The sequence below is a fragment of the Tinamus guttatus genome, unplaced genomic scaffold (assembly GCF_059628265.1).
Source record: "Tinamus guttatus ecotype Peru unplaced genomic scaffold, ASM5962826v1 Tinamus_guttatus_pri_ptg000078l, whole genome shotgun sequence".
Classification (NCBI taxonomy): Eukaryota; Metazoa; Chordata; class Aves; order Tinamiformes; family Tinamidae; genus Tinamus; species Tinamus guttatus.
In genome coordinates, this window is record NW_028288612.1 from 478,501 (window position 1) to 495,516 (window position 17,016).

Consider the following 17,016-nt stretch of genomic DNA (forward strand, 5'->3'; position numbering starts at 1 on the left):
AAAAAATACAATTCAGTACATCTGCCATTCCAGAATTTGTGAAAAGATACTACATTCTGTCTCTGAAGAGGTACTGTATTGAAAAAGAGGTTACCTGCTGGAAGTATTTGTCGCAGTTAATGTATTCCTTATCATGGGAATCTTGCAGCTTATTTGTTTTGATGTACTGCCAGAGAGCCTGGATGATGGCTGATCGGGTCTGTGTGTGTATCCCCAGCAAACGGGCTAATCGTGGATCCAACTTAAACTGTGGAGGCTGTGGCAGAAAGAGAAGGAGATGGAGAGAAACGCAGACATGCAAAGGTATAGAGCTTTGGTTTTAATTTTCTGGGGACTTTGCCCCTCAGAAGAAATATCCAATTCAATGGCAGAGTTTACAGAAATACAAGTTGCTGAGATGTGTTCCTTCACCATACTCCAGAAGAACTATGTCTTGGGATGAAGGAAAGCTGAACCTCTGTGGCTCATTCAATTCCAGGCATACTGCTATCAAAGGAATACCATGACTTGTTTGACATATTTCTAAGGAGTGTCAGTTCAATCTTTCTGTCCACATGACAAAAGTCATGGTACTTGGTACATGGAACAGTGAAGTTCAGCAGGCATCAATGGGAATCACTCTAAACATCGCTAATGCTATTTGTACTCTGCTCAGTGACATAAAGGAAACCTTTTTCCTTTATGGGCCCACAATCAATCTTCTTGCCTTTAGTCCTAAGATTGGTGAAATTCATTAATGAAAACAAGTTTAGTAACCCTTTGTAAAATGAGCCTACCAATGTGCCAATCTAGTCAATAAATTACAGATGAAAACCTGTAGATAAAACTGTGAAAATCAAAAAAAAAAAAAGGTGTTTCAAAGCCATAGTTACAGCTTGAGAATCAGCTGCTCTTAGATCATGCTTCATGCTGCTTCTTGCCATCTATCTTACATGACTGCTCCCGGCAATCCACTTTTACTGGAATTCAGTAAATTGCTGGAGCTAGCACTCACTTTCTCATAGTTTATTTTCATTTAGCTAGCACCTGCAACCCACTGTGAGAAATCGGACATCTGTGTTCAAAGCACTGAACAGTGAGACAGTATTGGGTCCAAAGTGCCTATGCCTAATGAAAGGTAAAACACATGTATATCTGTATGGCAGGATTAACTCCAGGATTCCTGAATCCCAGACCCAATGATGAAGCCACTTTATAACACTGCTTCACAGAGAACACTACAGTCCAAGTCTTGATCATCAGGTTATGAATCTATGCACAAAGCTTTAACTAAACTGGAACAGTTTCTAGTAAAGACAAGATTTTGGCATGGATTAGTGAAGATATTAGCAGGTTTTAGCCTAAGGCATGGCTAACAGAAGGATACTACTGCTGCCTAGTAGAAGTGCCTCCACGTTGCACAGGTTTTAAATTGCTGGCTCCCTAAGCTCTGTTGAACCTTGAAAACTGAGTCCTCTCTGCAGCCATATAGTAAGAGCTTAGACACCCAGACCTGCCAGCTGCAAGACCTTGGGGGTACCCCTACCACTACTGCCTGCTGAGACTATCTACAAAGAAGGTCTTTGCATGTTTCTTCTCTAAGTGTGAAGCTGGCCTGCTGCTCCTTGTACCACTCGTTCAACAGCACCTACACCCCAATTACTCTATTGGTAGTTGATCATGGAGTCTCATTCAATGCAGGGAGCTGGGCCCTGCCTAACTCCTTGCATTACAGATGCCAGCACAGTGCATCTGCTAGAGAGATCAAACAACCCGTGTTTGGAGGGGAGGTTATTGAAAGATTAGTGAGAAGAAGATAGATCTGCGCCCTACCAGCTCCCAGAGGGCCTTGTCCCAGTTCAGCACTTCTGGAAATCACTGTGCTTGTAATTCAACTTTTATTCAAAGACAAGAATAAAATAAATTAATTTCCTTAATGTTTCCTCACTTTCGAGATTGCTAGAAGCAGTCACTTTGAGATTTTTAATCAGCATAATAAAGTTTGATTTTGCAATCAGGAATGATCTCCCGAAACAAAGTTTTAAACAGCATAGCAGGAATTAGGATGAAGCTCAATAAGTTATGGAAAAATGGCAAGATTGAACAGGGTTTCCTAGGGGTAATGAAGCTACTTTGGGTTTGAAAGGACAAAGGGAGACTGTATATGTGCTATATAGGCAAAGCATCAGTCACATGCCTCAGATAATAACAAGTTTCATGCACAGTCGGGAGATTTTTCCTATTTCCTCTCAACACACACATTGACTTTAGGTAGTAAGGAGGAAAGGAGGGTCTGAAATTGTGCCCTTTCCTCTTCTATCCCAAGGCAGAATGTCCTAATTTTGCTAACTGGACTTTGTTTGTTTGTTTGTTTGCTGTGACTGCGAATAGGGAACTGATTCATTAGGAGAAAGTTTTATTAGCTTTGAAATTGATCAGTTCTATGATTTGCATGCATGTTCAACCCACAAATACTACTAGTAGAATAAAAGCTTGTCCAAGCAAAAGAGAGGAAGCAGGAATGCCTAGCAAGGAGTAAGAGTAATGACAAGTCAATCCTTTGCGGGGCCAATGTGGCCTTATGCAAGGTTTGAGTGACAGCGTAGCCCAAAAGCTGTGCCACCCACCATGAAAAACAGCTCCCACAGCTCTACACCACTAGCCAAAGTGGCCCCCTTTTCAACTGTACTATGCAGCACCTCACACAGAACTTGTGTATCTTACTTAAATGTTCTCTAAGTGCAAGATTTTGAGTTTTGATGTCATACTCACTGCAATTTAAGATGCAGTTCCTTAACCTGCATGTGCAACCTCAATCGTTAACCATTAGCAGCAAGGCTTTACAGTGCTCACAATAAAGCAATTATTCTTGCTAATATTCATTTCACAAAACAGTAAGAGATCATTTTCTATAAATAATCTTTTCAGTCTTTATCACATCTAAACTTTCAATTTATTTATTTAGGAATTTATTATTATTATTTTACTGAATTTATTTTTTTTACTAATAAAGAGTATATATGTCTTGCAAGTATGAAAATATTAATTATCATAGTGCCAAGAAAAAAATCTTTGTTGGACTATATCAAAAATCTACTTGTTTTCTTTATATTTTAAATAATCTGTCAGTTAACTTGGTATCATTCTAACCTCTTTGGAAAATGTGATATTTGGAGCCATGTTTTTTTCTGGTGTATGTGACAGGCTGATTTGCTCTATTACAGAATCCCAGAATAGTTGAGTTGGAAGGGACCTCTAGAGATCATCTAGCCCAACCCCCCTGCTCCAGCAGGGACACCTAGAGCACATGGCACAGGGTCAGATCTGGGTGGGCTTGGAAGATCTCCAGAGAAAGAGACTCCACAACCTCTCTGGGCAGCCTGTTCCAGGGCTCTGTCACCCTCACAGTAAAGAAGTTCTTCCGCACATGGAGATGGACCTAACTGTGTTTCAGCTTGTACCCATTACCCCTTGTTCTGTTGCTGGCCACCACCAAGAAGAATTTTGCCCCATTCTATCTTCCTCTCAGGTATTTGTACCTGTTGATAAGACCCCCTTGCTTAGCCCTTCCTCATAAGATAGATGCTATACTCCCTTAATCATCTTCGTCACTCTATGCTGGACCCTCTCTAGAACTTCCACACATCTCTTGTACTGGGGAGTGAAGAAATGTATCCTAATTCTCCGAGCCAAGAGCAGGGTACCTACCTGGTAATCCAACATGAGGAGTAATGTGCATCGCACACTGACATCCCCAGGTCTCTTCACCTGGAAGCCATCAGTCTCCTGGGTTGTCGGAGTTCTGTGCCACTGCCAAAGGAAAACACAGTAAGATGGTTACTCCTGGTTTTGTTTTTCTGATATGGAAGTCACTGTATATCCATCAGTGCTTATCTGCACAGTACACCACACAAGTAAGACCAGTAACAAAGTCTTCTGAAGATCTTGCAACTGAAAAGCAAACAGAAACTTTCCCTCCCCTTACAAATCTATTTTAGTGCACAATTGTTTGTTCTGATATCAGCAGACACTACTTCTCAAGAAAATGCACACACATTTTTCACACACATCACTTCATACATTCTGTTAGTAACTTGTACTATTTTCTACTACACGTTTTAATACTGTATAGACTCTGTTACTAAACATTCCTAAAAAGGCGAGAATTTTGCAATTTTTGAATACTCTGACTGTACCTTAAACAAGATAATAAATGCAAAATAATTTAAACAGGAGAGACAATGAGTACTTAACTGTTTATTTGTGATAATATTGGGTTTGTATGCAAATGGTGCATCTAACATCTTACCTCCACAAGATGGTTATCAGGTCCATAAAGGTCTTTGTCCAGTTCAATGACCAAACTTTTAAAAAAGGACGAAAACTTACGCTTCTGTTTGCTGAGCTGTATAAACAGATGAAATAAATGTTAAAGATTACACATATTAGCCCATGTTCTGTGCTTCCTTCTCAGACTTTCTCCTTCTCTGAAGTGTTAATTCCCCCAAACAATCACATCTGTGATCAATCTAATTGAGTTTACCCTTTGGCAGTTGCCAAAAGCAGAGAAAGATGCAAGAATCTTGGCAATTATGGAACAGTATGCACTTAAGGAAAATTTTCCCCGACTCTCATAATCTCATCAGAAAAGACTAACTTGTAGTTTAAACAAGGACACTGTATGCCTTTTAATTTAAGGGTGAGGATTTTCTTACTTTTTTTTGTCAGAACTATAAGGTGGCAGTAAATTTTACAGATTAATCATACACTAAGTATTTTTTTATACATTTTGCATTTCCATTTAATTATCGGCATTTGCTATTTGCTACACAGATTATATTTTCTAAATTAAAAACTGTTATTTCTATGACCACGTAATCTGACTTTCTGCAGAATACAGGATTTCAGTGAATTTCTTCCTCTTTAATGCAAAGCTCTTTTGGAAATACATCCTCCTTCAATTTAAAATTTGCTAGTGACTCAGAAGCCACCCTAAATTTTGGCAAGCTGTTCCAACAAGTACTTCCTTTGTTAAAGCGTATGTTTTAATTTCTAATTTGAATTTGACTATCTTCAACTTCTAGATGCTGCACTTTGTTACCCTTCCATTTTCTGGCACAACTATCATTTTGACACAAGCGCAGGTATCTCCAGACAGACAGACGTGTCCTGAAAGCCTTTCCTCTCAATACATATATATTTGCCATCTATCTATCTTATTACATGCTTATCTTCAGAAAAGTCTGTAAGTAAACGACGTATTTATTTCCAGATTCCAGCTTTCCCAGAGAGACTTCTGAGCACTTCAGAATGATAAAACTTTTATTCCATTCTTGTTCTGACCTTCTCTACATCCTCTTGCACTCCCTTGGAAACAGAACTACCCTCTCATCTTTGTTACCCTGTTCCTCATAGGAAGAAAGCCTGTCACATGCCCAATGTATCACACCTTGCATAGCTGTAACCCTGTCCTATCTTTAAAGGAACTAACAGTCTCAGCACTATCCTCTCCAACCTGCTTCTGTCTAGAGGCCGCCTTAACCCTAACCCTGCTGCCTTCCCTAGCTGTCCCCCACCATTCCCATTACAGCCTTACCCTCATTCCTTCTGCTAGATCTAGTGTCTTCCCAAAAGCAGCAGCAAGCTAATGCTGCCATTCAGAGATGTCCTTTACTGAGTTAGTGCCCTCAGTAAAGCACCATGCAACCAGACAGTCTCTAGATCCTTGCCAGCCCCAGTGAAGCACAGGTAAATCATACATCATCCAGGAGCTTCCCCTCCACTCGCAGCTCCCACGATGCAATGCTGCCATCAGAGTCATCGGCATCAGATTTTGCAGGATTAAAAGTGTTAGAGATGTAAAGTCTCAGTTTTCGCTTTTGCTGTTAAATAGAAAAAAAAGAAAATTGTAAATCAGGTGCAAGCCCAGGTCCTTAAGCACCCACAGTAAAGGTGATATTTAGGTACTTCGGATGTTTAATAGAGAACCTGCAGGTTTAGTATAGTTGGACCAGGTCATACTGCAACTCAATATTTGTATATGTATAAGAAAATGCACTGAAGAGTGAAAACTCCCTTTCAAAACCTCTAGGGATACAAGCATTTTGCTGTAAGTGTAGAAAGACAGGGATTGCAGGGCATGAAGCTATATACCCTCTACTTCTAGACAACACAGCTCAGTACAAACAGCTCTGGAGGTTCCTGCAGTGCGTTGATGGTAACATTTTAACACCGGATGTGGAGGAGCTAACAAGGAGAGCTGGGCTACTGGACCTTGTACTAACAAACAGAGAGAGACTTGCTGAAGATGTGAAGGTGGGGGGGTAGCCTTGGCTGCAGTGACCATGAGTTGGTGGAGTTCAGGATTCAACGAGGAGGAGGTAGGGCTCAAGTAGCCTTGCAACCATGGACTTCAGGAGAGCCAACTGTAGCCTCTTCAGAGACCTACTTGGAAGAATCCCATGGACTAGGGCGCTAGAAGGAAGCGAGGCTCAAGACAGCTAGTTAGTATTCAAGCAGCACTTCCTCCAAGCTCAAGATTGGTGCATCCCGATGAGTAAGAAATCTGGCGGGGGGGCAGGAGGCCTTCACGGATGAGCAAGGAGCTCCTGGCAAAACTCAAACAGAAGGCAGTATACAGAATGTGGAAAAAAGGGTAGGCCCCTTAGGAGGAATATAGGAATGTTGTCAGGAAATGCTGCGATGCGACAAGGAAAGCTAAGGTGCATTTGGAATTAAATCTGGCAAGGGATGTTAAAGATAACAATAACAGCTTCTTCAAGTATATTAGTGGCAAAAGGAAGTTCAGGGAAAACGTGCATCCGTTATTGAAAGGGGTGGGTGCCCTGGTTACGAAAGACACAGAAAAAGCAGAATTACTAAATGCTGCCTTTGCTTCGGTGTTTACCAAGGGCAGGCCTCTGGAACCCCAGACCCCAGAGACAAGAGAAGAAGCCTGGAGAGAGGAAAACTTGCCCTGGATAGAGGAAGATTGGATTAGAGAATGCTTAGGTAAACTTGATACCCAAAAATCCATGGGCCCTGATGGGATGCACCCAAGAGCACTGCGTGAGCTGGCGGATGTTATTGCTAAGCCACTCTCCATCGTTTTCAAAAGGTCCTGGAGAACAGGGGAGGTGCCAGAGGACTAGAAGAAAGCCAAAGTCACGCCAGTCTTCAAAAAAGGCAAGAAGGAGGACCCAGGCAACTACAGACCAGTGAGCCTCACTTCCATTCCTGGAAAAGTAATGGAATGGCTCATCCTGGCTGTTGTCTCCAAACATGTGGAGGACAAGAAGGTGCTCAGGAGTAGTCAGCATAGACTCACCGAGGGGAAATCATGCCTAACTAACCTGATAGCCTTCTATTCGATACCTTTCTATTTCTGATAGCCTTCTTTTATTCTCGGTCCAGTCCTGTTCAATTTATTCATCAATGACCTGGATGAAGGCACAGAGTGCTCCCTCAGCAAGTTTGCTGATGATACCAAACTGGGAGGAGTAGCTGATACCCCACAGGGCTGCGCTGCCATCCAGAGGGACCTGGACAGACTGGACAACTGGGCGGTGAGAAACCTTATGAAATTCAACAAGGCTAAGTGCAAGGTCCTGCGCCTGGGGAGGAATAACCGCAGATACCAGTACAGGCTGGGGACTGACCTTCTGGAGAGCAGCTCTGCGGAGAAAGACCTGGGTGTCATGGTGAATGACAAGTTCACAGAATCACAAAATCACAGAATGGTTGAGGTTGGAAGGGACCTCTAGAGATTATCTAGCCCAACCCCCCTGCTCAAGCACTTAGAGCACATGGCACAGGGTGGTGTCCAGGCGGGTTTGGAAGATCTCCAGAGAAGGAGACTCCACGACCTCTTTGGGCAGCCTCTTCCAGTGCTCCGTCACCCTCACAGTAAAAAGTTCCTCCTTACATGGAGATCAAATTTCCTATATTTCAACTAACACCCGTTACTCCTTGTCCTGTCACCAGCCACCAGAGAGAAGAGCCTGGCCCCATTCTCCCTACAATCACCCCTCAGGTACTTGAGCACGTTGATCAAGTATCCTCTCAGCCTTCTTTTCTCCAGACTAAACAGCTTGCTTAGTCTTTCCTCATAAGATAGATGCCCCAGTCCCTTAATTATCTTTGTGGCTCTATGCTGGACCCTCTCTAGAAGCTCAATGTTCTTCTTGTACTAGGGAGCCCAGAACTGCACACAATTCTCCAGGTGCAGTCGCACCAGAGATGAGTAGAGGGGGAGGATCCCCTCCCTCGACCTGCTGGCAATACTCCTCCTGGTGCAGCCAGGATCTCATTGGCCTTCTTGGCCACGTGGGCACATTGCTGACTCATGGTTAACTTGTTTTCAACCAAGACTCCCAAATCGCTCTCTGCAGAGCTGCTTTCCAGCAGGTCATCCCCTGGTCTGTACTGGTGCCTGGGATTATTCCTCTCCAGGTGCAGGACCCTGCCCTTCTTGTCAAACCTCAGGAGGTTCCTCTCTGCCATCCTGTTTCCTCTCTGCTTCTCTGATGTTGGCATCCTCTCTCTTAACCTCTCCATCCTGTCTAGGTCTCTCTGAATGGCAGCACAGCCCTCGGAGGTGTCAGCCACTCCTCCCAGTTTGGTATCACCTGTAAAGTTGCTGAGGATGCACTCTGTGCCCTCGTCCAAGTCATTGACGAACAAGTTGAACAGCACTGGGCCCAGCACTGACCCCTGTGCACACTTTGCGGGACACCACTGTGTCCCATAAGTTGACCATGAGGCAGCAGCATACCCTCGTGGCCAAGAAGGCCAATGGGATCCTGCAGTGCATCAAGAGCATCTCCAGCAGGTCGAGGCAGGTGATCTTCCCCCTCTCCTCAGCCCTGGTGAGGCCACATCTGGAGTAAATTGTCCAGTATCTTGTCCTGGGCTCCCTAGTACAAGAGAGACCTGGAACTACTGGAGAGAGTTCGGGACAGGGCTAGGAGGATGATCAGGGGCCTGGAGTATCTGTCCTATGAGTAAAGGCTGAGAGAGGAGCTTGGCCCGTTCATCCTGAAAAAAAGAGAAGGCTGAGAGGGAACCTGATCGGTGTCTATAAATACCTTAGGAAGGGAGGGAGGGTGGAGGATGGGCCAGGCTCTTTTCAGTGGTGGCCAGCAATAGGACAAGAGAAAATGGCCACAAACTGAAGCACCCTAAGTTCCACAGGAACTTAAGGAAAAATTTCTTGATAGTGAGGGTGCCAGAGCACTGGAATAGGTTGCCAAAAGAGGTAGTGGAATCTCTTTCTCTGGAGGTCTTCAAAACGGTCTTGGACGCAATCCTGTGTAACATGCTCTACGTGACCCTGTGTATGCAGAGGGGTTGGAATAAATCATCTCTAAAGGTCCCTTCCAACCTTAATGATTTTGTGATTCTGTGATCTCTTCCTTATACGTGTGTTACCAGGCTCTCCATACAATGTTATCTGAAAACAGCTCATCTCAAGAAATTCACTTGGAGCAGTGACATTCTAAAAATATATTTAGGTTTTAATAAACCTCACCTTTTTAATGTTGTTTCCAATCATTCGGCTTCTATTTTGTATCAAAAAATCATTCTACTAACATGCACTTAATACTAATCAGTATCCCATCTCCTTAAAATCATAACATTCTTTCTGTAGGACAGCCAAATCTTCTTAAGCACTGACAAGGCCTCCCAATTTGGGGGTCATCAGCAAATTTCACCATCACATTTTAGAATTAGCCTCCTAAATTCCGACATCAAAGTCTTTAATGAAAATACTGCAAATTTAGCCCCAAGATTTAAAAAATATTTTTTCTGATGAAGTCAAATAATTACCTGCTCCACCTAAAACTCTGTTTTCCAACATTCTCTCCTTCAGTCAGTTACTTACCCAAGGACAGCTCTACCCCCAGGAGATAACGGTTCACCAGAACTTTATGAAGGGTCAACCTGGCAAAGTCTTCTTGAAATAGCCTCTACATTAAGCATCATCAGTGGTAGACACATCAGCACCAAGTCCAACATCACAACCACATAAGAGGAAGTACACTGCTCTGCTCCATAGATATGAAGGTGCAGAGAGGAATCCCCAATAGCTGTATTTGACCTGCCACTGCTCTCAACTATCTTAAAATTCCTTTAGTAATCCCCATCTCCTCTTTCTCTATAATATTTCATGAGGAATGAATAAAATGTTTTACTCACTACTACTGTGTTTAAAGTAGTTTAAATAAAAATATCTACAATGGATGTGTCTGTTCTTAGCCAACTAAATTCCACCCTCAAGTTCCACCTTGGCCCTTGCTGTTTGGATTTTCATTAACTCAGTCTCCTTTAATGACAGTCCCTGGTCTGGAGTTGAGCCATATGCTTTTTGGTTTGCTTCAGGCCACAGAACTTGGTTTATCTGTATATCCATGCCCACTGCAGTTCAAAGCTCAAACAGCCCTGCCTGCCTGATTGCCTCTTTAAAAAGTCCTTTCTGGTATCCATGGACAAGAATAGGTGATTCTTTTATAAAAACGTGTAGGATTTCTTACAAATTGTATACAGTTAATGCTGGTCTGCAGATGAGAAATTCTAAGAATCATTTGAAGGATGTAGTCTAAGATTGTAGGCTACAGGAAAAGGAGAGAACACACTAGTACCTAAGAGACAGAAAAAAAGACAAGGCATGGTCTGTGCTGGAAAACTTGGCAGCTGACAAGAGCTGCTGACAGTGCTAAAATGAGCTGGCAGGTGGTGAAAGCTGTCTGCTCCCCAAGCCCACCAACCTCCAAAAATCCAAGGTCTCTTCCTTGCTTTCTGAGCAATCCTGCAGCTGTCATCTGTTTCAACAACACAGCTGTTTATAGAAGACCAAAGCAATATCAATAGGCCCAGTGTATTTTATGCATTGTCCTTAATCAAAAAAACAGTTAAAGCAATCTCTCCTAAAATTTCTCAAGAATAATTAATCCTTCAGACAGAAAAAAAAAAGGGCTCAGCAATACCAGACCCTAAGCCTGTGGTTCCTGAAGACTCTCCTTGGCTACTGCAATATGATGACTGCAATTGAAACTGGTAATTCCAAGCAGACCTACATATTATCATACACCTCAGACAAGTTTAAATCTTTCCCAGAATTGCAATCCCAGTTTGTGAATCACTGCTGAAAGAATCATAGAATCATAGAATGCTTAAGGTTGGAAGGGACCTCTAGGGATCATCCAGTCCAACCCCTGCACACGCAGGGTCACCTAGAGCACGTGGCACAGGACTGCGTCCAAGCGGGTTTGGAAGATCTCCAGAGAAGGAGACTCCACAACCTCTCTGGGCAGCCTGTTCCAGTGCTCTGGCACCCTCACTGGGAAGAAATTTTTCCTTAAGTTCCTGTGGAACTTTTGGTGTTTCGGTTTCCAGCCGTTTCCTCTAGTTCTGTCGGTGGCCACCAGTGAAAAGAGGCCAGCCCCATCCTCCTCACTGCCTCCCTTGAGGTACTTCTGGACACTGCTCAGGTCCCCTCTCAGCCTTCTCTTCTCCAGGCTGAACAGGCCCAGCTCCCTCAGCCTCTCCTCATAGGGCAGATGTTCCAGGCCCCTGATCATCCTTGTGGCCCTGCGCTGGACTCTCTCCAGCAGCTCCACATCCCTCTTGTCCTGTGGAGCCCAGAACTGGACACAATACTCCAGATGTGGCCTCACCAGGACTGAGTAGAGGGGCAAGATCACTTCCCTCGACCTGCTGGAGACGCTCTTCTTAATGCACCGCAGGATCCCACTGGCTTTCTTGGCTACGAGGGCACACTGCTGCCTCATGGTCACCTTGTCATCCACCAGGACGACAAGCTGAAGAAAAGAAAAATTATTTCAAAGTAACATGAGCTTTGGTAGGAGTTTTAAGATGGAAATGCAGAGCTAAATTTTACTGCTGTTACCAGTACTCCAACTAAAGTAAGACGAAAGTATATAATATCAGAACAAGCACATTTATCAAGGTGGAGCTCTATTGTGGTACCTTGTGAATTTCACAACTGCTGCATCTGATTTCTAGACATGAATATGACAAACATGTGTTGATCATTTTTAGAAACAGGTTTAAATGTTAAGTAGTTGAGTAATTGATATTTAAAATGTGTTTGTTGACGCCTAAATGCAAATAGCCAGAATTATCTGGTTATTTTTTTTGTAGAATGTTCTGTCTCATATTATTTTCCCCCTTAAAGACCCTAACCATCTCCATTGTACAGCTAACAGCTGGGAGCTCATACACTGCTCAATTCCATGGTTGAATAGTTTCTTAGAGAACATTCATCTTCCTGCAGATTTATGAATGCAAGTCTACATTTTCAGTTAGTTTTAAACATGGCCAAGTTCCTGTAAGTTCCTTGGTATTTTATACCAAGCTGCTATAAAATAATGGTGTTCTACCCAAATTCAGAAGCTAAGACAAATTATACCTGTTGAGAGGCCAATCTGGCAATGCTGGACTATTAACTTGTCATTGAAACCATTTATACTTCAGTTTTCTATCTGTCAAACAGGTATCATACAGAAATCTTTTTTTCTTCTGCTTCATCTATTTCAACTGGAAAAAACACTAGGAGCAAAAAACAAAACAAAACAAAAAACCCACCTGGTAGGACTCGCTATACATTGACAAACATAAAGGAATCCTGACCTTAGTAGGGCCGGTACCTACTGCTATGGTACAAACAAGAATGACAGCTTTACTTCACAGTATACATATTACTGCAAAACTTTTCATACTACAAGATTTGCTATATGAATGGGTATGACCATTCAATATAGTCACAAGGACTGTTAAGCAGAATGTAATAAAAATATTCTTAACAATGAGAGTGGCCAAACATTGGAAGAGGTTACCTAGAGAGTCTGTGTAACCTCCATCCTTAACAATTTTCAAAGCTCAGCAAGGCCTTGAACAACTGTGTTCTGAGCAGGAGGCTGACATAGATAACTTCCAACTCTTCCAACTTAAACGTTTCCATGTTTCAATGAAGTGGACTTGGAAAACTGAAGAAAAGGTCATTTCAACAGGATATAATGAACAGGGAAATGCGGTACACAATATAACAGATATCACAGAAAATATCACTCATCTTTTTATTACGTGAATTGTCCTTTTATAGACTGTGTAAATGTGTGTATTTTCACAGGCTCTTTAACAATTTTTCTCTACGTAATTCTTCCCATTGTATGTTTTATTATCTCAGAAGGTTAGCCTTTAACCGAATGCTAATAGGAAATTTAGCATATCTTCACTAAATCCCTCTACTTTCTTGTTTTTCTAATCATTCTAATACAACAATTCAAGAACAGTATTTACAAATCTAGAAGCTATTTTCCCTTTTATTAAAGGCTTTCTGAAGCAAGAGCTATTAATATCCACTAAAGTTTTCCACCACCCTTCCAAACATGCTGTTTCCCAGCTGCTTCGTTGTAGGAGTTTTGTCTGGCTGCTTCAAAATGTATGTCAACAGGACTTCCCCGGGTTCCCCAGAGAGTGTTTATGCTTTTGTTTGCTTGTCTATTTCTTCCAATTCAATCTATGCTTTTTCATGACATACCTTCATTGGCCTCTTCAGTGCTTCCTGAATATCCACACGCTTCCGCATAATGGTCTGGTCTAGCTTGCGTTCAAAAGCCAACAGATCCATGTAGGCCTGGGACTCAGGAACCAGCTCCCGGATCTGAGAAGGAAGCAAGGAATATCCAAGCACTGGAAGCAAAGAATCAACCATGTTCTGAAGCAATAGTCCTGACACCTGCACACCTGCCCAGACCTTACACAGAAGAGCTACCCCTAAAGACTTGCATTCCCAACTAGTGGGGCAGGTCTCACTAACACAGTACAACCATATGACTGAAAAGCTGGAGCACAGAATTCAAACTAATGAACTCTGGGAGATGCCAGATGGATTCACAAACCCTGGATCACTGCTGATCTTTTCAATGGAGGTTTAGCAGCCTGGGAGCTACTGTTTATGGCAATGTGAAATATTTTACAGTTGTCCTATTTAATCCAAAAAAGACTGTGTCTTTCTAGGCTAGGAATAAAGACTGAGTGTTCTTGTTTTTGTTTTTTTAAACAAGTGCTACCTACCATAAGTCAAAACTGCAGTTTAAGGCGGCAGCCTCTGTTAATACATCTTCTTGGCTAAGGTAAACTCCTTACCTTCATAAGTAAGTTTCAACACAACCAACTAAGAACTGTCAACTTACGATTTGTATTTTGGTTGATTATTGGTATTTTAAAATATTAGCTAATCTATCTTTATTAACAAATCCCTTTCTTATTTCTTCTGTGCCGAAGAAGCTTGCAGAAGAGGTGATAGGAGATACATTAGGAGAAAGAGAGAGACAGAAGTAAAGAAGACCCAAAAATCTGAGCTGAGTGAAGGGCAATAATCCCTTATGTAGAAATGTCAGTTTGTAACTGGGAATAAATCATGCAGGCAAACCATAAAAGGAATTATAAATAATTATAAACAATCTACCAGTCGTCTACTCATCTGCTATTTTTAAGATATTCGCTCTAGCTTTCAACTATATGACTCAAACACTTAACTGCTAGAAGATATCTCCTCTGTAACAATTCAAAGCTGGTTGGCACTGCAATTTTGCCTTAGAAGTCTACAGTTTGAATTCATAAGACACAAACACACAAACAACACGTGTGAGCAACTGGGCAAAGAGGAAGAGGCCAAGAGAAGATAGTTTCTCTGGTGTGAGTACAGTTTTAGCACTGTGTATACATTTTGTATGAATCTCTTTTACTTCACAGAAGCTCCAGCCTTCTCAAAAACTAGTCAGTTGTAGATCAAGATTCGTCAGTGTTTGTTGTAGAAAGAGCCACTAATGCTATTTGATTCTTGTTACTGACTCATGGCCACCTGACACCTGATCTTGCAGTACAGGAGGCTACTCACTACACTGACCACAGCTGACCACATCTGTTCATCTAGCCCATTTTTCCGTAGATAAATTGGCAGGGAGCTCAACGGCACCCTAGTAAAATCATCTTGCTTTGCGATTATATCCTGCCCATCTACCTGCTGTGTACTACAAAAACATAAGAACTACTGTAGAAGGTAATTTAACAATACATCTATCCTAGTACTGTACCTCTGCACTTGGCATGGTATTCCAGGATCTCAACAGGTAATGTGTCTTCACACATTACAACAGGTAACTCCTTTTGTTTTGAATCTGTCATCAGTTTATATCTCCTACTTGTAGAGCTGGAGAGAGTCACTCCCTATGTACCTTCTCTGTACAGCTCATATCTACAGTTTTCTCTCATCTATTTCTTTTTTTTTCTTTTTCCTAAGGCTGAAAAAGAATAATCAGTCACTTCTGTATTTAGACTGATCAAGAATATCAAACTAATATCTAATATCAAATATTAATATCAAATTCGTATCTAGTTAAACCTTCTTCATTTGTTTTGAGATGCTAGAATACTTGTACTATTTGCAGTAGGATTGACACTAGAGAAAGAGAAGTCAGGAAGCCAAAGAAATGCTTTGATTTTGTCTCATGAAAATGTGCTGCTTTTGCTAAACTATTATTTTTAGCTACTTGCATTCTTCATCAAAGTCTTGGTTCTAGCAGAATAATAAAAGAACATTAACATTTTAGAGTAAAGCACAAAGACCAAGCATTGCCCTGGGAACCCCAAGATGTTGCCAGACAGTCGCAGAATAGAGAGCGCTAGGGAATTCTTCCACCGCGTAGTGAGTACAAGTCTTTGGACCCAACAGAGTACTACACTGCTCCTATCCTGTCCCACAGAACACAGAAGATTCTTCCGTTCGTTCAACAGAATGAATCAATCAGGTTGTACTGCTCTCACTTAAAAATTCTCAACCCAGAGCATCACTTCTGTCATTTACATCTGTGTCACATCACATTCAGTCAGCTCATGAGCTCCTAGGCACAAAAGGAAGTTGGCAGCTGGGATTCAACTGGTTCCAGGATTTCAGTTCTAGTAAGAACATAAAAATAGCAGTAATCTTGAATAAATATTTCTATTCTGAACTTAACAACAAGTAAGCTCTCTCCTATCACATGAATGACAGGGCTTTTCTTATTGCAATTATAAACAAATTGGATGTTAAATTGCATTTAAGAAAGCATAATTACTTTAAAATTAACTAACAAAGACAAAACTGCATGTAACTCCCTGAACTGCAAAGGGCTCCTGGTTAGGAGAGGAGAGTACCTGGGAGAAGTACTGCATATACTTCCCTATGTCTGGATTCTTTTCTAGGTTTGTGTTATGGCCATGTATCAAATCTCATACTGTTTCCCAATCTCCCCTTAAGTATAAGAGATGCTTAAGAAGTATCATGATGAAGGACTTTTTTTGTATGGTATGTCTTATCTCAAAAAGATAAGCTTATTTTTCAGTTTTCTTCATAGCTAAATGAACATCAGCTATCTTGGTGTTTATGTGATAAGGATCTGGTCAGCCTACATAATTCCTTCTTGCTGCATGGTTTGCCTTATCTTAAATATTCATAGCTCCATGTAAGTCTTATCTATTTTTCTAAAAAAGTTGTGAGCATATGCACACCAAGCACTGACCAAGTATTTCAAGACGTGACTTCTCCTTTGTGACCTTTAGCCATCTTCAATAACCTACAGAAAGCATCTAGCAGCAGCATCTGAACACCTGAGGTTCTGAAATATGTATGTAAAGCCTTACTTCAATGTTTAGCAAAGACCATGACAAGGATCGACTTGTATTTTAATAAATCTATTTTCTGTTTCAATTATCAAATTATATGGATAATTGGAACTGTCCATCTGGACTATGGGTTGAGTCTGGGGCTTCCCCGGGACCAGAAAGACAGTGACATGACAGAAGTGAGGCCAGTAGAGGACCACCAAGATGACTGGAGACTGGAGCACATCATGTATTAGGAGAGGCTGCAAGAGCTGGGTTTGTTCAGTCGTGAGAAGGGCAATATCTTTTGCTGCGAGCAGACACCTAATGGGACAGTGAAGAAAAGATGGAGGTAGTCTCTTCCTGGAGGGG

At 41.8% G+C, this 17,016-nt stretch overlaps 1 protein-coding gene across 4 annotated transcripts in view; it reads right to left on the minus strand.

The window, feature by feature from the left end:
• Window positions 1-17,016, minus strand: part of SMARCD3 (SWI/SNF related BAF chromatin remodeling complex subunit D3) — an 80,740-nt gene that overhangs the window by 11,914 nt on the left and 51,810 nt on the right. For all 4 annotated transcript variants that reach the window (XM_088519960.1, XM_088519959.1, XM_010227900.2 and 1 more), the window contains 5 exons: window positions 13,541-13,663; window positions 5,739-5,861; window positions 4,289-4,384; window positions 3,688-3,789; window positions 95-256 (listed from right to left, as the gene is read on the minus strand). In XM_088519960.1, coding sequence (XP_088376086.1) covers window positions 95-256; window positions 3,688-3,789; window positions 4,289-4,384; window positions 5,739-5,861; window positions 13,541-13,663 — 606 coding nt within the window. The remainder of the gene's footprint in view (window positions 1-94; window positions 257-3,687; window positions 3,790-4,288; window positions 4,385-5,738; window positions 5,862-13,540; window positions 13,664-17,016) is intronic.